This window comes from Bombina bombina, chromosome 3, assembly GCF_027579735.1.
Source record: "Bombina bombina isolate aBomBom1 chromosome 3, aBomBom1.pri, whole genome shotgun sequence".
Classification (NCBI taxonomy): Eukaryota; Metazoa; Chordata; class Amphibia; order Anura; family Bombinatoridae; genus Bombina; species Bombina bombina.
The window spans coordinates 531,651,059-531,672,660 of NC_069501.1; the positions used below are offsets into that span (position 1 = coordinate 531,651,059).

The 21,602-nt window shown below is 39.7% G+C and overlaps 1 protein-coding gene across 2 annotated transcripts in view; it reads right to left on the bottom strand.

Annotated features, from left to right (window-relative positions):
* Positions 1–21,602, bottom strand: part of CRYBG2 (crystallin beta-gamma domain containing 2) — a 298,904-nt gene that overhangs the window by 39,710 nt on the left and 237,592 nt on the right. For both annotated transcript variants that reach the window (XM_053706977.1, XM_053706978.1), the window contains 5 exons: positions 16,951–17,119; positions 4,651–4,790; positions 3,417–3,543; positions 3,239–3,274; positions 48–184 (listed from right to left, as the gene is read on the bottom strand). In XM_053706977.1, coding sequence (XP_053562952.1) covers positions 48–184; positions 3,239–3,274; positions 3,417–3,543; positions 4,651–4,790; positions 16,951–17,119 — 609 coding nt within the window. The remainder of the gene's footprint in view (positions 1–47; positions 185–3,238; positions 3,275–3,416; positions 3,544–4,650; positions 4,791–16,950; positions 17,120–21,602) is intronic.

Consider the following 21,602-nt stretch of genomic DNA (forward strand, 5'->3'; position numbering starts at 1 on the left):
TTCCTGGTACAGTAAGTTTTGCAACCTACTGCACTCTATAAACTCACCATCCACCAAGAACCTGCAGAGACCCTACAGAAGTCAGGGATTGCCCCTCGGAGTTGGTTTCATGCTGCAGGGAGTGCAGATCTCTTGTCACCTGCCAACATGGTCCTTGGAAATTGGGAAGCTGGAAAAGGAGCAGCTGCAAACAAGAGGGGCTAATTATACATCATGTCCTATACAATATAGGGGCTAATTATACATCATGTCCTATACAATATAGGGGCTAATTATACATCATGTCCTATACAATATAGGGGCTAATTATACATCATGTCCTATACAATATAGGGGCTAATTATACATCATGTCCTATACAATATAGGGGCTAATTATACATCATGTCCTATACAATATAGGGGCTAATTATACATCATGTCCTATACAATATCCAGTGTTCTATCACAGAATACTAATGGCTTGCTCTTTCCAAACGACTAAAACTCTTTATTCAGATTAATAAAATGAATAAACGTTTTCCATAGTCATGCATAAAAGTGACTTTATTATCTTACAAGTACAAATTCCCAAATCCGGGATTCCAAAATCCAAAATTATTCTGAAATCCAAACTTTTTAATTAATATTTTTATTAAAATTAAATTATCAAAAATTATTATTCCCCCCCTGTAAGTCAGAATTTTCTCTTCTTGTGTCCTTGGTTTGATTTTTGTGATCTAAAATGCAAATAATAATCTAGATTTATTTAAAACATCAAATATTACCTTTCAGATTAAAACACTGTACTGTTTTTCTGAGGGTACTATGTATACAAAACAGACATCGCTGAATGCTGACAGCATACAGTGTCGGCATTAACCATTGCACAAGCAGTTCTGGTGCTAGCCGGGGGTGTCAATCAACCCGATCGTATAGGAACAGCCGCTAGCAGGGGTGTCAATCAATCTGATCGTATAGGAACAGCCGCTAGCAGGGGTGTCAATCAATCTGATCGTATAGGAGCAGCTGCTAGCAGGGGTGTCAATCAATCTGATCGTATAGGATCGGGCGGATTGATGTCCACAGCCTCTGTGGCAGCGGACTAGTTAAGGAGCAGCGGTCTTAAGACTGCTGCTTCATAACTGCTGTTTACGGTGAGTCTGAAGGCTTGCATGGAGACAGGGGTATAAGGGGCCATGTGGCCCTTGATAAATCGACCCTTTAGTCCCATCCCAACTCCAAACTGTCCCATTTTACAGATGCAAATATTCCAAAATCCAAACTATTCTGAAACCCAAACCTTTACCTGTACCCAGGGCCGTCTTTATTACTGACTGGACCCTGGGCAAACATTTTCTTGGGCCCCCCCCCCATGCAATTTCGCTCTCCACCCCAATATACCAAAAAAACAACTAAATCACTGCTGGGCTAATCATTAAAAAAAATTGCAATATGTGAAACTGGACCTAAGCAGTACTAATAAGTAAATAAATATATAAATTCCTCCCCTCTGGATTAATTTAATATGCTTTTGAATGTGATTCTGGTGTGAGGTTAGCTGGTTAAAGAGATTTAGGGCAGCCAACAGGAGCAAAGCAAGGTAAAGACTGAGGCGGAAGCATAGAGGTGCAGACAGATATAAGTTTACTGACTGGAACAGTAGAACTACTATGGGAAGCTGTAAAATCTGAAACAGAGAGAAATAAAAACTATAAAAATAAACCTTACCTTAATGTGTGAAGTATCAGCATGACACTATACATCAGCCACAGCAGCACATGTCACTACTTTGCTAGGAACAAGTTCCCTCTCATCCTGCACTAGACAATGCTGCATGGGGGACGGGCATGTGTACACTCACTTATTCTTTTCACTGACACCTTTCTACAAAACACTGTTTTCCTAACAAACTTCAGTTAGTTGATCTTAGAGCCACAGCAGAAAGAGCAGGGCTAAGGGGACCAGCAGACTGGATGCTGTCTGCCCAAGGCTGCATGGATACAGACGAGTCACACAGCCTCAAGACTGAAGAGAGCAGTGTGTGCAGCTGAACAGATGCTCAAATCCTCACGTGCCTGCCACTCCAGCTTTCTGCTGCATGCGCCTATAGTGAGCCCTACCCAGAAACAATCTCCACCACCAGAGCAGTTACCTGGTGACAGTAGTAACCCCAGCAGGACCTTTTCTGATGCAGTGGGATTGACTGGATGCCTAGTTAGGGCTTAGCATCCAGTGCTGCACAGTGCACATCTAAAACACCACATGGCACTAGCTTGGAATGTCACATGACATCGGCATGGTCTGGCACAGTTTCTCACAAATAAATATAAGCAAAGAACTTTTGACTGTGACAATATTAGGACTGACTGTGTGTGTCCTCCATGTCACATGACATCAGCAGTCTGGCATGAACTAAAAAAAAAAAAACTCTTGGGCCCCTCAACAAAGACTGGGCCCAGGGCAGCTGCCCCTTTTGCCCTGTGTTAAAGACGGTCCTGCCTGTACCAAGCAGTTTGGATAAAGGCTTTTCTACCTGCATTTATTAAAAAACATCAAAGGCTCACTTTACAGCACGCCTTACTGGGATATGGTGAGGCATAGCCAAAATTAACCTTTATTCTATTATAATTAAAAAAATCTAAAGAAATCAGCAATGATTTAAACTGAGGTGAGCTTTAGGGGTAGATTTAAAGCGACAGTATACTGTAAAATTGGTTTTCCCTTAATATGTTGCCAATTACTTTTTTGTTACCAGTCGCAGAGTATAAAATGTATGAGATTTGCTTTTTAAGGTTTATTTGTGTATATGAATTAGCTGATTTTGTGTTTTGAAGCCACAACCTAATAAAATGGGTTGAGCTTGTAAGTATAATCAGATCTCATTACTTTATCACATTGTGTACATATACCTGCTTCTTTTTCTTATATCTGTCCATAAACCAATCACAAATACTTGGAGAGAACAATAGAAAACTAACATTGTATTATTTATCTCTTCTATACCCCACTGAGAGTGTAATTTCTTCTGCTGACTTTCAGAATAGGTGGGGATACCACAGGCTAATTCAGCCATTTCAAATGCCAATATAAGGGTAAAGGAAATACTTGTAAACTGTCACTTTAACAAGTGCTGGACGGACATGATTCGATGTAGCGAACATCCCTGCTGTATGCTTCTACATGGAGATACAAGCTGTATCGTCCCCTTTTGCACTGTTTGCACACACTATTTCAACAATACATTTTATGGCACTTACCTTTGGCTCATTGGGTTTCTCCACAGTGGGACCTCCCTGTGAATTATAAACAAAACACAAGTGAAATGGAGAAAAGAAAATGGCAGCTAAAATAATGTGTTAGGGCAAAGATGCTACGAAGACAGAGAAAGGTACAATGAATGAGAGATATTATGAAGATGCGTGTGAGATCACTCACAATTAGCGCTGGCTGCAGGGAGCATAGATTAGGGTCTTGGCCTCCCCAGGCCTTCATGGTGGGGTATCCTCCACGTTCCAAAATATAGGGGTCACCTTCAAAGGACGGCTGACCGTATACCAGCCACCTAGGGACAGACAGAGAATTAGGGTATGTATCTCAAAATGGTGCTCTAGCGCATAGTGTGCAACCTTGTCCTGCCAGTACATATTTAACTGTTTAGAGTCACTTCCACCCCAGTGGCATCAAACTACATTTGGTTTATTTATTAACTTATTTATTCTAGGATACTCTGAAACTGTTCTGTAATATAAATTGTTTTGGGTCTGTGTTCAATTCTTTATAGTTTAAAGATAAGGGAAATAGAATATGGGAAAGATTACGAGTGGAGCGCGAATGAAAAGGGGCTTATTGTGGGTGTTTGCTCGCATCAGGTTTTTTGCTCGTATTACAAGTTGGGTTAGTGCAACCTCACAGCTCTGGTTAACTGTTTCGTGAAGCAAAAAAGTGTCACAAAACACATCAAAAATATATTACAAACTACAGTTACACTTTACACTCATAATAACACAATCTAATAAAAATTGTTCAAAAACATTAGTGCACAAAAAAGTTAGAACAAAAAAGGGGCTGCAAAGGGCATGTCTAAATATGTGTATGTATGTATGTATGTATGTATGTATGTATGTATATATATATATATATATATATATATATGTGTGTGTGTTTATAGATGTGTACATATATATTTATGTATTTATATGTGTTTATATGTATTTACAGACATATATACAAATATATACATATGTATAAGTGCATTGGAGCCCTTTGCAGTTAAGTAGATGAAAAAATATAAAAACATATTTATGTAATATTCATATTTAATAAAGTGTTATACTGTGTATTTATTGTAAATATTTCACATTCCAATGTTCTGCACATAGCAAAATATGTTCTATGTACTTTAAATAGATATTCCTATATATAGTATAAATAAATAAATAAAATAAATGTGAAATATTCATATTTTCATGTCGGGTTAGTGCACTTGATAATATGCAATTAATAACAGTTTACTTTTAGCTTGTAATATGAGAGCAACCCGACACACGCAAAAAGTTTATTTATGGCAGTACAATCACTAACTATACAACTGTTACAGATATTACTCTCTACTCTTAGCTATATTCTGCCACCTGCCCTCATTTATTCCCACTTATTCCCCTTCTCTCACATGCCGCTGTGAACAATGATGGAAACCGCCCTGACAGGTTGCTCATGTTCACGAATGTCTGGCATGGCACCCACGTATTTCACTTTCCTTCCCTCTCCATTCTCCTCAGAGAAAAGGCTGATCTCTGGAACCTGGAAATCCTGAAAGAATGACAGAACAGATGTTAAGCAACAGCATCTGCGTTCATATTTTTTATTCTAAAAAATCTTTGTCAGCAATCTTCATTAGCATGTTCAGAATTTCTGAATATCATCTCACCATATCAAAACACCTATCAATTGCGCACCATTTACACTCTTAAAAGGGCGATGTACTCAAAATCTTTCTATCATACATATTAAAGAACAGTATTTAAAGGGACAGTCTAGGCCAAAATAAACTTTCATGATTCAGATAGAGCATGTAATTTTAAACAATTTTCCAATTTACTTTTATCACCAATTTTGCTTTGTTCTCTTGGTATTCTTAGTTGAAAGCTTAACCTAGGAGGTTCATATGCTAATTTCTTAGACCTTGAAGCCCACCTCTTTCAGATTGCATTTTAACAGTTTTTCACCACTGGAGGGTGTTAGTTCACATATTTCATATAGATAACACTGTGCTCGTGCACGTGAAGTAATCTGGGAGCAGGCACTGATTGGCTAGACTGCAAGTCTGTCAAAAGAACTGAAAAAGGGGCAGTTTGCAGAGGCTTAGATACAAGATAATCACAGAGGGTAAAAGTGTATTATTATAACTGTGTTGGTTATGCAAAACTGGGGAATGGGTAATAAAGGGATTATCTATCTTTTAAAACAATACAAATTCTGGTGTAGTCTGTCCTTTTAAACATGCTAAAAAAAAAAAGTGAATTAAAAGAAGTTTTAAATTTAAACTGAAATGAATCAAGCAGTATCAGCCAATAAACTTAAGAATAAAGTACACGTTAGCCAATAAGGAGGGTCTATAAGCCAATAAACATTACTTAATGGAAAATTAAAGTAAAAAGTAAAGTTTCATGATTTAGATAAAGCATGCAATTAAAAAAAAAAAAAAATACAATATAGTTCCATTATCAAAATGTGCACATTCTTTCTATATGCACAATTTCTGAGGCTTCAGCTCTAACTGAGCATGTTCAAAAGTGCAACGTATATATGTATATGCATTATGTGATTGGCTAATGCCTGTCACATGATACAGGGGGAGGGAAATTGGATAAACTTTGAAATGAATCCAGAAAATATTCTACTGCTCGATTCAAATTCAAAGTAAGTGCTATAGTATTGTCCTTTTTTATTGTGTATCTGTCAGTTATTCAATTCTACTGTATTTAGTGGTCCTTTAAAGAAAAACATATACTTACATACTACATTTCCTTACACAAAACACAACTAAGATTTTAATCCACTCTCTTCATCCTTTCCCGCCTCGACTACTGCAACTCCATCCTCTCTGGTCTCCCTAGCTGCCACCTAGCTCCTTTACAATCCATAATGAATGCCTCTGCCAGGCTCATCTTCCTTACACGTCACACTTCATCTGCCGACCCTCTGTGTATATGCCTTCACTGGCTTCCTCTTGCATCCAGGATTAAACACACAATTCTCACTCTGACATACAAAGCCCTCAAATGCACAAAGTTAAGAAGCAGCAGTCGTAAGATTGACCGCGAATGTGCAGGGGTGGCATTGCACAAGCATTTCACTAGAAATGCTTGTGCAATGTTAAATGCCGACAGCATTTAGCGATGCCGACAGCATTTAGGGATGACGGGAGGACATGATCCACTACAGCGGATCATGTCCGTCAGACAGTTGTTAAATCTACCCCTTTGTCTCCAGATACTCTCCCTTCCGTCCCCTTCACTCTGCTCATGATCTTCTACTCTCCTACACTCTTGTTACCTCCTCACACTCCCGTTTACAAGACTTCTCCAGACTGGCTCCCATCTTATGGAACTCTCTGCCTCGCTCCACAAGACTCTCCCCTAGTTTTGAAAGCTTCACGCACTCCTTAAAGACTCTTCTGTTCAGGGACGCTTACAACCTACACTAACCTTCCTAACTCCATTACTATCCTCTTGAACCCCTTAGCATGTAAGCCTATGAGCCCAGCTGTTTGTAGATCACCTTCATAAGAGCCGACTACAACAGTGCAACTCTCGGCAGGGCACTCTACCCATTTGATCCCTATAAATGTTATCTTGTATACTGCCTGTTTATAGCGCTGCAGAACCTGTTGGCGCTCTCAAAAATACCTGATAATAATAATAAATAATAAAAATACTTATAAGCCAATGGGCATTAGTAGTAAGTAAAAACCTGACACTGCAGTGTTCATTTAAATTACATTTGAAACAACTTTTGCAACACATTTATTTTAGGGAAAACAAATCAACACGTTTAAATTTTGTTTTGCTTTTATAGAGATGACAGACATTTTTGGAGTAAAATTTCCCTTAAATGTCCGTTATTTTCGGGTTGTCCTCTAACTAATCATTATTCCCAGTCGCATTCCATGCGGTGTCAATAAATATTTATTTTCGTACTAATACTCTCTCACATACTTTCTTCCCTAATACAAGTTTGCTTTTTATCGACTCTGGCAACATGTTTCATCCTTTACAACCAGTTCTCTATTTGCGAGCACTTACTCTTGCCCTAGTCTCTTCTATCATCACACACACCTATGTTCTCAACATATCCCACTGTGATACACATTAAAGAGTCAGTCTAGTCCAAATGAAACTTTCATTATTCAAATAGGGCATGTAATCTTAAACAACTTTCCAATTTACTTTTATCATCAAATTTGATTTGTTCTCTTGGTATTCTTAGTTGAAACCTAGGCAGGCTCATATGTAAATTAATGCTTTTAATGCATTTGACAGTCTTTCACAGCTAGAGGGCGTTAGTTTATGTCGATAACATAGATCTCACAGCCGTGTAGTTACTTATGAGAGGGCACTGGTTGGCTAAATGCAAGTCTGTCAAAAGAACTGAAATAAGGGGGCAGTCTGCAAAGGATTAGATACAATTTAATGACAGAGGTAAAAAGTATATGACTATAACCGTGTTGGTTGTGCAAAACTGGGGAATGGGGGGGGCGGAGCTAACCGCAAAACAGAGTGGGAGCACATGTGGCGAGCTCTCTCCGACTTGGAGATTTAAAAGAAGTATTTAGCAGCTAAAACATTCTAGAAATAGAGAAAATCTGTCACCTACAACAGACAGAAGCACCCTGGTACTGAGCTGAGAAAACTTAAGCAGGTGCGACAATTTGCTGGCTCCCTCTTCTACCCTACGGAGCGTAGTTAGCCGCCGGACAGCAAGAACTTACTGCAGCTCAGCAGCACTAGCTTCCAAGACCCCGGAGGGTCGGGGCTCCGCTCCGGGGCACTTCGAGAGACCTTGTGATACTTTCTGGACCCGGATCCTTACAACAAGGTTGCCTACTGGCTTGCCGCAAATTCATCTACAGCCGCGGATATGGCACCGGATCTGACAGCCAGCCTGCGGTCCTAAAAGCCAGTCTACGGATACTATACAACTGCTGGCACAGCTGGGACCCAGCCGAGAATTCCTAAAATCTTGACTGCCGAACCCGCTGAAGCGCATCCTACCTTGCTCCTGTGATCCGGAGGGTCGGGGCTCCGCTCCGGATCGGGCCGCAGCCATCCTCTTGCTCTGCCAGGAGACATCGGGTGACCGCCCATGGTGGGGGAACACACTTCGGACCTGTCCTCCCTTCTGACCAGTTGCCTACCTGGATTGGTGGCCCGGACTTGCTGCTGGCCTTCTGCGAGGACCCGGCGGGGACCCACAAATTCAAAGTGCGCCATAACTTTATTTTGGGCGCAAATTTCCGCCATCTTGAGGCCTGCTTCCTGAAGTTACTATAGGCCCTTCTAGCGGACTAAGGCAGATCAGACAGAACGGGTAAGAGTGCCTCGCACACACAGTGACACCCTTCCTACTTGGAACCCCACTACCCCACTAGCCGCATATATGGTAAGAGAAACTAACGCTGTCCAGGCCCATTTGGCTTCTTCCGGGCCCTATAACACCCAGGCATAATTATCTTAGAAGTAAGCCTAAACACGCTGCACTACTGCCCGGTGTTGCTAGGGCTACCGCAGGCTTCCCTGCAGGTTCATCAGACCTACATTGTATGTTTGCCTTTTGCCAGTACAGTGTTAAGAGACATTTTTGGCCCTACAAGTAAACTCACATCCTGACGTTTAACACACCTAAATCACCTTACTAGCCTTGGTGCCTGCAGTTTGCAGGCTGGAGCTGGAGGTCCTGGGTCACATCCCTAGGGCACATTAAAGTTATAGACAATCTGTATAAATATACAGGGCGAGGCAAATAAAAAGCAAATCCTTTTCCATATTAACCCCTCCTGATCCAGATTCTTTCTACATATCAAAAGGTCACAGAGACTGCATTTTTCTTTGTTTTATTCCACAGCCCTACAGATCTAAGCACAGACCTCTTTTGGTCTCACCCATTTTCTATTAGGGACTGGTGTAAGGGCCCTACACCCAGGTGCTCTCCCCTTTTGCCTCTGTGTGAGATTCCTGGCAGCCACTACCTACTGACACTGGGGAACATTCTTTCATTTTCATGTAAAGTGTACTGATTTGCTGCAACTCTTTTGGTGCTGTGTGGTACAACCACACAATATGAACGCTGCGCTAACACCCAGTAAGTGCCTTTAGTAACCCTCCTCAACACAACAAAGCTGCTGCGCCAGCTCAGGTGTTCCTGAATCTTGCATCCAGGGTGTAATGTCATTGCCTTAATCTGTGTGTCCTTGAGGTTCCTGTTTAGAGAAAAGTGTTTACTTTCACAACCGCAGACCACAACCTAATCCTACTCCCCAGTTACTAGACTTAAGAGAAATACTCTACTTTGGGGAATACCACTATTATTTACACTTCTGGTTTGCACTTTTAGAATTATATTGCTTCCCTGAACATTCTAATAGAAAGGTATACCTTTAACACACACTTAGTGCCTCACAGATCAATATTAGTCGCTGAGATTCCCCTAGCACCTATTCCTTTCCGGCCCAGCTAGTCTGGGCTGGTCACCTCCACTATCCTTTTCCCCTTCTGTATAGTCGTATCCCACATGTTCCCGAGGTGCTAGGGGTCTAATAATTTGATTCTGCATTCTGTTTTTGAAACCTATAACTTTTGTACATTGAAGGATGTCTTAACAAAAATGCCATAGCCTTAAAGGGTGATAATTATCCCTGCTCCGCAGTTTGAATATACGTAGTTGAAACCAGTAAACTCTGCCTTACAGTTCATTATATTGTCAGGATCATTCTAGGAGTTTCTTATAACAAGCAAATGCCTTAGTTTCTATAGAGTGATAACCAACTTTTATTTGCAGCTTGAACAAATGTAAGAATGATCAGTTAAACTTCATCTTCAAGTGTCTTACCTCATCAGGCTAACTCTCTGCTTCCTACTTGAAACTAACCTTTGATTTACAGCTAAACTGTACAGTCTTTTCACCATGTCTCACAGGTCCAGGAGACAAGGGAAGACCCCCACAATCACCAAAAATACTGTTTATGACCATTTTGCCCAATCTGGAAAAGAACCCAACTTAGTCCCTAATGAGGAGCTAAGCGATCCCGAATCGCTGGATGCTGAATCGCACTCGAGCATGCGCTCGGAGGCGCCATCACATCATTATATTGCAAAGGCAACTCTGCAACACATGCTGGCCAACCAGACACGTTCTTTTACTCAGGAAATCCAACACTCCTCTGCGGAACTAAAAAAGGAAATTTCAGAGATTGGTGAGAGAGTTGAAGCACTTGAGCGGAAACAAGATGATATAGTCGTTGATCAGACGAACCTGCTTACCTACTCTGAAACCCTAGCAGACCAGATGACTCAACTTGAATTTAAAATGGCGGACATAGAAGACAGATCTTGCAGAAACAACATTCGGTTCAGAGGCATCTCAGAAACTGTAGAGACCGCTGACCTGAAGCCTTATTTGAGAGAACTGTTTGCAGAACTTGTGGGTTCCCCGGAAGGGTTAACTGATACAATGGAAAGAGCCCACAGAGCCTTAAGATCGCGGTCGGCTCCTGCAGACAAACCAAGAGATGTAATTGTCTGCTTCCACAGTTACATTTATAAAGATAAACTGATGCAAGCAGCTTTTAAAAGACCGACTCTGCCAGAGAAATTTAAGGACATACAACTTCTGCCTCATACGTTACAGTATCGCAACATTTTCCAACAAATCACCTTAGCTCTCAGGAAAGCTAATATTAAATATCGATGGGGACATCCTACAAATCTGGTAGCTACCAGAAATAACCAAAGCCATACAATATCCACCATCCATCAGGGCATGGCCCTTCTCACCACCTGGGGCCTTCACTCAGACCAATCCCCTGCATCACAACCTACCTACCCAAAACTGAGAGCTTCAGCTCCCGAATGGTCCATCAAGGAACAAAGAGCAAAGAAACCTAAAACTAACCCACCGTAACCTCAGGACTGGTTACCCTCACCGGAGCTTACCAAAGCTCTGCTAAACCTAGACGATTCACCTACCTTTACCAGTTTATAGCTGAGGCTTGCATTAAAGATAGAGAGCCTATGAGTAACTTGTAAGTTGCATTGTTTGTTTGTTCACCACTTTACTGTTAATTTGTAGATACATGTTTAGTATAATTATAGGTACAGTTTAGTTTAAGTACTTACTGCGGAGCAGGGTTCACCCTGCTGACTTCTGCTCCTGTTCATTGTTCTCCCCCCCCCCATAGGTAGCCCACACTAGGGTTTAATCAAAGCGGACTATTTTCGCTAATTCCCTTCCTTTATCCTCTACCTAACCTCCCTTACCACTTACCATTATCTACCCAACCCCCTTTAACTGACTCGGACTTCCCTTTATAGTCTTCTATGCCCCCCTCAAAAACTTAACCCACAATGTCAGAGGTTTAAACTACCCACATAAGCGTAGCCTATTAGCTAGATCACTCAAATTCCACAGCCTCGATGTGGCCTTCCTCCAAGAGACACATTGGTCGCTAGACAATCCCCCCTGGTCAATATCCAAAGACTACACTGTCCTTGAATACACCTCCTTCCTAAAAAAGGCCAGAGGAACAGCAATCCTAAGTCACAAAAGAATAGCTTATGAACAAATCCAAGTCCTAAAAGACCCTCAATCTAGATTTCTAATCCTAACATGTAAACTGGACCATATTGACCATACTCTAGTCTCTATTTACCTCCCTAATTCACATCAACCCAGATACCTCAAACGGATCCTACTTAAAGTTGACCGGCTGAAAATAGGTAGAGTCCTGCTGGCGGGGGATTTCAACATGACCTGAGATCCATCACTAGATAGGAAAAAAAACACTTGTACAAAACATCCCATCCCTTCTGCACAACTTTCCAATAAATTTAGACAAATTATCGCTCAATTTCACTACTACGATATATGGAGATCACTTCACCCTAGAAATAGGGATTACACTCATTTTTCACACCCTCATAAAACCTACTCTAGACTTGATTATGTTTTTTGCTCAACAGAAACCCTTGACCAAGTAAAACATTCTAACATTTCTCTATGCCCATGGTCTGACCATGACCTAGTCACAGTGACTTTCCGCTCAATAGAACAAAATAATATGAGATCCTCCTGGCGCCTCCCACATCACGTCCTCCATGATGTTGCTTTTAGGGAAACACTCAGAAAAGATATCATATTTTATTCTCAATCTAATGATAACAAACAGGTCAGAGATGACACACTATGGGGTGCGGCAAAAGCCACTTTTAGGGGCCTTATAATCAAGAGACAAGCATATCTCAAAAAACTCTCAGGACTCCCCCTTTCTAGATCCCATATTGAGTTAGATAGTGCCATAGACCAAATTACAAAGGTCAAAAACCATATCAACCAGCTAGAATTAAAGCGTACCCAAGCAAACCTATTTAAGTTGAAACAGATCTCATACCATAAGAGTAACAAAGCTGACACACTTTTAGCTAATAAGCTCAAAAACAGGGCGAGTACATCAAGAATTCACCATATCCAATCTGAAAACCAGATATATATCGAAAACCTTCAGAGATAGGCACATGCTTTGAAAAACTTTACTCAAAACTATACAATCTGGAAAACTCCTCAGGCCACTCATTAGCCCCTACCACTAACATTCGTCTCTTCCTGGATAACTTAAATCTCCCCTCAATGTCATTAGAAGACCAGGAAACACTTACATCCCCCTTCACACTCAAAGAGATCAAACATGTAATAACACATTTGAAAGTCTTTAAAGCCCCGGGCCCAGATGGCTACTCAGCATCTTTCTATAAAACATACAGAAATTAACTAGCCCCACTACTCCTTAGATTTTTTAATCAAGCTAGAGGGGAGGGGAAGTTTGCCAGAGAATTCCTAGAAGCCACTGTAATAACTATTCCCAAACCACAAAAAGACCCATCTCTTTGCTCCAATTATAGACCAATATCTTTAATAAACTTGGACATCAAAATTTATGCTAAGCTGCTCGCTACTCGCATTTCTAAACTACTCCCACAACTCATAAACTTAGATCAAGCAGGGTTCATCCCGCACCGTGAGGGACCTGACAACACTAGATGACTGCTAAACATTTGTGCAGAATCTACTAGACTTAACAAGCCATTCTCTGTATTTTCGTTAGATGCAGAGAAGGCTTTTGACCGCGTACGATGGTCTTACTTATGGGAGGTCCTCAGGACCTTTGGCTTTCCAGACCAAATTATAAAGGCGATCCAGGCACTCTATTCTACTCCCTCGGCAATAGTCAGGGGTCTAGGGTTCCTCTCACCCTCCTTTCCAATATCCAACGGCACTAGACAGGGGTGCCCTCTCTCACCTCTGCTTTTTGCCCTTGCGATTGAGCCCGCTAGCTGAGCAAATCAGGCAAGACAATAAAATAGATAGTATCCGTCTACATGGCACTATTCATAAAATAGCGCTATTTGCCTATGACATAACAATATTCTCCTCAGACCCTGTATCCTCATTCCCGAGACTGAAGGAAATCCTAGAAGCTTTTGGCCACATGTCCCTTTCTTAAATTAAACATAGAAAAAAACGAAATTTTTACTTGGGGATTTCCCCAAGACACAGTTAACACCCTTCAAGCCCAACATAGAGTCCACTGTACCAATACCCACATATCCCACTTAGGAGTTAAAATATCTAATAATATCCCGCAGATGATTAAAGAAAACTATCTACCACTGTTATCTGAGTTGCGCACTCTGAAAGATAAATGGGATTACACTTACATATCATGGATAGGCAGATTAACGGCCCTCAAAATATCATTCTTACCTAAAATTACCTATCTTTTTAGATGTCTCCCTTTTTGAATCCCAGGGTAAGTCTCTTACACCAATTTCAGAGCGAATTTACGAAATACATATGGCAACATAAACCCCCCAGAGTAGCACATAAAATACTTCAAAGCCCTCTCCATAGGGGAGGAATTGCCTCTCCTTCAATTCTATGCTCACCCATATATCACAATGGGGCGCCAAGGAATCCCTCAGTAAATGGAAAACCATAGAACAAGCCTCACTACCGAACCACATATATTTATCTGATATAATCTGGATCCCTCCCCATTTAAGGCGAACCGCGGACATCAGTAACCCCATAATATGAGAATGTCTTGCTATGTGGGACAAACTGAGACACTACCCACATATAGCCCCACACCCCTCACCTATCACTCCCCTGAAGGGCCTCCTCCAAGGCTTACATGACTCTCACCCACACGGGTGGGCCCAAGTTGGAATTAGGACAGTTTCAGACCTCTGGGTTACCTCCCCAACCTCGCGTTTCATAACACTTACAGAACTACAGACTGAACTCACTCTGCCCAGACATATGGCTTATGAGTATACAAGTTTGAAAAGCTTCCTCCTTAGTTGGGGTTTTAAACCTGAACAACATCAACTTCGAACACCTTGGGAACTAATTTGGCAACAAGGCAGCAAACTACACAGACCCCTTTCAATTCATTACTCTCTAATAGGGAGTTCAGACCCTGAGAATAAGCTTCCTCATTTACTCAAATGGGAATCATCCCTGAACATGACTATACCCCCACAGACATGGCAACATGTAATATCCCTTACTAAGAAAGCCTTACACTGTGTCACCCTCTTCGAAAACATATTACAAAATCCAAACGCACTGGTACCTCACCCCCTCCAGACTTAGCAAAATGTATGAATGTTCCTCGCCCTTGTGCTGGCGTAATTGTGGGAAAAGAGGAGATTCATTACACATATGCTGAGCTAAGCTAAGACCCTTATGGAATATTTGCTTCCGGACACTAGCTAGTTTGGGTATAGCGCTCCCCATATCCCCCTCAAACGCCCTTCTCCACATTGGTATACGTGACCTACCCAAACACCAAGCGTATCTGTGTATTTATTTGCTAACAGCCACTAAAGCGGCAATAGCCAAATCATGGAAAACCACGACTCCCCCAAAATGGGCATACATTCTAAACTACATGGCATATATCTATAACATGGAGCAAAATGTCCTTTACACCGTAAATAACTCAGACCTGTTTGAATTGGTTTGGGCAGATGGCAAACTAGGTATGACACTACTTGGTCCCCGAACATTGGGATTAATGTAAGCTAGATATCTCTACATTACTTATCCCAAAGACAAGAATTTCTTCTTCACATCCTACACCCCATCCTACCCCCCCCCCCTTTTCTCCTTCCTCTCCTTCCCTTCCCCTCCCCATCCCTCACCAACCTATTCATTTTGAAGAGAATTATATTATGTTTACTTTACATAATTTACACTAATAACAGCCTTAAAATGTTTGAAATGTTTAGATCAACTGTTTACGTGATCAGTAGGAGCCTGCGTGCTCCAAGCACAATTTCTGTCTTATTCTTGTACCTGAAAGTATTTTAACTTAATAAAATCATTTAAAAATAAATAAATAAATAAAATTAAAAAAAACAAAACTGGGGAATGGGTAATAATTATCTTTCTTTTTAAACAATACATATTCTGGAGTAGACTATCACTTAAATGTCACCCAAAACTTTACCTACCATAAATCTTGTGTTGCCCTCACACAATTCTCTACCTTACATCACACATTCTCTTGCATCTCTCTCTCAACCCGCAAAATCACTTATATAAATGTACATTGTACTCAGCTGTTTTCTTTGTTCTATCTAAAAGAAGGTATTTCAAAATATATTGCCCCATTTATTAATGTGATGCTAGACAATGTTTTCAGCAAGGGAATATGTCTTCCTGTATTCAGGACAAGCAAGGCAGCATTCACGGACCACAGTAAACAATGTAGAAGAATTTCTTTATGCAGCCTGCCTCCTGCTCTCATGCAACTAATTGCACAAGAGCATGGCTTGTCAATCATCCTAGACGAATCAATGTGGGATTTTTTAAGTCCGCCAGAGATTAGGAAGCAGCAGTCTTGTGACCAAATGCCTTTTTAACTTGTGGTTGCAGGGTCACATGAGGAAGCCTTAACCTCAAGGGCTCCAAAATTACATCCACAATTTAATAAATGAAGCCAACAGTTTTTTATATTTTGAAAAATAGACTGTGCTGAATAGACCAACCTAAGTATAAGTTGTTGCATTTCCTGTTAGTTTAAATGTATTTTACTTAACAGTTTGCGTGTGAATATACTTTGATTCTGTATGCATTAGAAAACATTTTTTAGTACAATTACCCTCTTAAGATATCGGGGTCCATTTATTAAGCAGCTAATGCTGCTTCTGAGTGCCATCGTTTCAGGTCCGCCTGAAATGGAAATTTAGAAGTAGCAGTCGTAAGACCGCTGCTCCTTAACTTCTCCGCCACCTTTTAACTGGCAGACTGAAATCATCCCGATCCGATCCGTCAGAGAGCAGGAGGCGGCATTGCACAAGCAATTCACCAGAAATGCCTGTGCCATGTTAAATGCCGACAGTGTATGCTGTCGGCACTAAGCGAGGTCATGTGGACATGATTCGCTACAGGGAATAATGTCCTCTCGCCTCTAAATAAATCTACCCCATCATCTATTGCCCTCTCAAATTTTAACTCTCATGTTTGAACACATTTACTCTCTTGCACCGCCTATCATATTTTCTTTTGTTTTCACATTCTCTCTTTGTATATTCATTATAACCTGTACTCCACTAACCATTGTCCTTCAGCATCTCCCCAGCACTAACACTCACTCTCACATCACCTTTTTTTGCCTCCTGTTACTCACCCTCACAACATGGCGCAGGGATCCAACCCAGAATTTCGATTCCTTTTCTCTATCCTGAGAGTCTTTTTCTTGCTTCTTTGGATTGCTCCAGGGACAAGTCAATTCAATATCACCTTCACAAAGCATTACACGCCTACCCTGGAACTGAGGCTTTTCATACAATAGCCAGCTGTTTATAAACACAATAAATATATATTCAGTTATAAGATGTACAGAGTAGAATATTCACACACATATAATAATTGGATACTTGTATAGCGCACAACCTCAAACTTAATCAACTTGCACCACTGATAACAGGTATTATTATTACCCAACTTAATGGTACTCATTTTACCGACCTCGGAAGGATGAAAGGCTGAGTGGACCTTGCCGGGATCGAACCTGCAACCCTTGGGTTGCCACAGATCTCTGTAATAGTGCATTAGCACGATGAGCAACCAGTCCAGCTTAAACACTAGATTTAAACACTAGATTTAAACACTAGATTTAAACACTACATTTGAGTGCACACTGCTAAGTATCCATTATAAAGTCAAAATGCAAAATTTTATGATTCCATCTAAATCTGAGTTTGAATGTCACTGCACAATTGTGTAATAAGTAATAGCTGTCACTGCTGTGGTGAAAACCCTGAGGCAATGGTGACAGTACAGGTACAAAAGCCTCTGTCAAATATGACTTCACAGTAAATTTATATTGATCAACCTGTATGTACCACTGTATGAATCTGTGCTGCTGCACTATTAAGAAGAGGTTAATATAAACCATTTGTGTCATCAATATTACTTAAATTAAAGGGATACTGAACCCAATTTTTTTCTTTTGTGATTCAGATAGAGCATGCAACTTTCTAATTTACTCCTATTATCAAATTTACTTCATTCTCTTGCTATCTTTATTTGAAAAAGAAAGTGCAGATCCCTGGACAGTACTTGTTTATTGGTGGGTGAATTTATCCACAAATCAGCAAGAACAACCCTGGTTGTTCATCAAAAATGGGCCGGCATCTAATCTTACATTCTTGCTTTTCAAATAAAAATACCAAAAGAATGAAGAACATTTGATAATAGGAGTAAATTAGAAAGTTGCTTAAAATCACATGCTCTATCTGAATCACAAAAGAAAGGGTTCAGTGTCCCTTTAAAGGAACATTAAAATCTATTTTTATATATACATGGCAAATACCAGCAGTTAAGCAGATCATTGCAATATATTTGTTTTAAAAATAATTTAACTCTGACAATTTACAATGTTTAGCAGATCTGGGACACACCCATCAAAAAAAGACTGGATATAATTAATTGTTCCTGGTGTCCCTTGCTGTAGCTTCTTAGGCACAGATGTAAATGAATCTGTCCTAGTAAATTAATTTGCTACAGTATAGTTCAGAATGTTTCAGGATTACAGGTAGCCCTCAGTTTACGCCGGGGTTAGGTTCCAGAAGGAATGGTTGTAAATCGAAACCGTTGTAAATTGAAACCCAGTTTATAATGTAAGTCAATGGGAAGTGAGGGAGATAGGTTCCAGGCCCCTCTCAAAATTGTCATAAGTAACACCTAATACATTGTTTGTAAAGCTTTGAAATGAAGACTTTAAATGCTAAACAGCATTATAAACCTAATAAAATAATCACACAACACAGAATATATAATTAAACTAAGTTAAATGAACAAAAACATTTGCTAAACAGCATTATAAACCTAATAAAATAATCACACAACACAGACTTCACTTGCATTTTTCTGCAAACAGTTCTTTCTATGCATTCCAATCTGGATTGATTTATAGACAGGAAGATCTTGTTCATTTGAAATCTGCTCGATAGCTCAGGTTTGGTTAAACTGATCAATTTCAGCTTGCTTGACTTTGCTGCAACACAAGCAGACAGCTCCACCTACTGGCTATTTTAAGAAATGCACTGCTTCTCAATGCTTTTCAATAGCCATCACGACTGGAAAAAAAGGTTGTTATTCTGAAACGGTGTAAATTGAACCGTTGTAAAACGAGGGCCACCTGTACATAATTATGTATATTAAAATGTTGGTTTTTTTCTTTAATTAAACATTTTGGGGTCCGTGTATGAAGCTATGGTCATAAGACCACTGCTTCCTAACTTCTCTGTCACATCAGAGGTGGCGGATTCAAATCAGCCTCGTCTGAATGACAGCACCTGCTCTCACTTGATTGGTTGTTTGAGATCAGTGGGTAAGATTGCACAACAGCAGCCAACCACACAGCGTCCTTTTACATTCTGAGTTTAATGTCCCTATCAGAACTGACAGGAGGGTTGTGTTCGTTCTCAAATTATTTATAAAAATTTGTGTAATTGTGTCTTGATGAGCTAGACAGAGGTGTATTTATGCATGACATAACAAATCCATGGGAGGATAATTTGAAGAGACAGCAGGAAATAAATTAGGATTGAGCCTTGTCACTTTAAGCACACAATTATCCTTTTTTATTGCCGAGCTGTCTCTCAAATATCAAATTTACAAAGAACTTCATTCATTCATTTATTTTAGGTTTTTTTTTTGTTTTTTTTTAAGATTTTTTCTTTATTTTAAAGGATTAGTCTTGTCACAGCCTGAAGATAATACAATGTACTTTTTAATCATGCAATAAAATTATTGGGAGGTGAAAATAAAGGAGAAGGTCCAAGCAATACTTATAGATAGTGTCAGCTGATGATTTCAATTTTAAATTAAAGGGACATTCCAGTAAAAATTTAAATGCACATAGATTAATTACATCTTTGAATAGAAACATAATTGCAATGTACATGCATTAGCAAAAATGCTTCTAGTAAAAGTTATCACTGTTTTAGTGAATAACATTTTTCTCTGCACGTGCATGTGAAGCATAGCTAGATATTCTAACTGCACCAGCATTTTAAACAATTCAGTTGATCGGATCATCACTGAGGCTTGTATAATGTCAAGAATTAACAAATTGACTCATTACCAGATGATACAAGCACCTGAGCGGCTCTCTGAGCAAGTGCTGTGTTTAAAATGCTGGTGCACGGTGCATACTTAAATACACTTTTGAAACAGCTACAGCTTTTATTAGAAGCATTTTTGCTAATGCATGCATATTACTAAATTGCTTCTGTTCAATATTGAAATGCCCCCATGTGGTTTCCAAATTTTTGTCTGGAATATCCCTTTAAGTGATTGGCACCTTATCAATTCACCATTTTCTCTATAAGCTACAAGTTATGATAGTAATGCCTTTGTAAAACTGTGACCAATAGAAAAGTAGGAATAATTATGTGTACCTAACAGAAGAATACTCTTTCTTTATGGTGTAGTCCAGTATAAAATATAAATAATCTACTTTGTTTTAAAATAAATTCCTTTATTTTTCTGTGTGTGTAAACACCTGCAAAAAAAACACATAGTCAAAGCAGGTGAGCCATAAGCAAGTGGACATAGGCTTCTATCATCAAGCGCACCTGTGCTTTAACTATGTGTTTAAGTCTTTGCAAGAGTTAAACATACTAAATGTGAATTTATGTAAAGCAAAAATGTTTACCCTCCTCTGAGTAGTTATAGTAAGGCAGTCAGACTGCAAAAAATATTTGCTTCAAGCATCAATGTGAATTCCAGGGGCAAAATAGTTCAATAATTTGTTGTAATTTTTGTAAAAATGCTCTGTAATGTTTACAATGATAAATATTCAGGAAGCTATTTGAAGAATTTTCATATATCACTGAACAGCTCCGTTTCTCTGTGGTCATGCAAGATAGCTACTCCTTAACAACATCTCTTACGCGTCACATTTCATATAAGCAAGTCTTGAATAATAGCTACTAATTTCCAAATTAAAATTAAGGAAACACTGCTGTAGTGTAGAATAATATAAAACATGGGAATATAATCAGTTCTAGAAATAAACTCTATTAAGTTTAATATCTATTTAATATCAGTACTGAAGCTTTTTGATTCAATGCGTAGAAGAAATCATTTGACATAATACAGCCAAATTCCTTCTAACAGAAACCACAAGGTGGCAGCAGGTCTAAGTCAATAGGTTTTGTGCTGTTCCAGTTTTCTCAAGCCCCCAATCATCAACATGTAGAGTTTCTAGCTGTAAAACACAGAAATACTGTATGACCTACATCTGAAACTATTGATAAATTGGGGTTCCTAAGTGGCCCCTCCTTAAAGCTATATCTTAGGCCCCACCCTTGAAACCACCATACTTATTTTTTTACAACTGAGCAGTGACTTTATCCCCTTGACTGCCATAAACACACATTTTATTGGATTTACTTCTTTGGCTGCCAGTAACGCACAAACAGTAGTGTTTTATTGACCCATGATTCCAAGAATGAATTTATTTTACCCAAGTGGCAACACATAACACACACATAGCACCCCCAAGGAAGCCAATACATTTAAACTGATGGTAAATGTGACATATTTTAAAATCAGGTCCAAAATATAAGTGATATTTTATTCTAATACTCTATACTCCAGTGGCCCACTTCAAAAATCTAATTATTTTGTGTGCTAATGGTTTGAAATCGTTCTACAATTGGCGCCCTAGGCAGCCATACAGCACTTTTTGAGTTTTGAAGTGGGTAGTGGGAGCGTGGGGTATTTGAATGGCACGGCTAGATTAAAAAGTAAGTTACAGCGCATCTT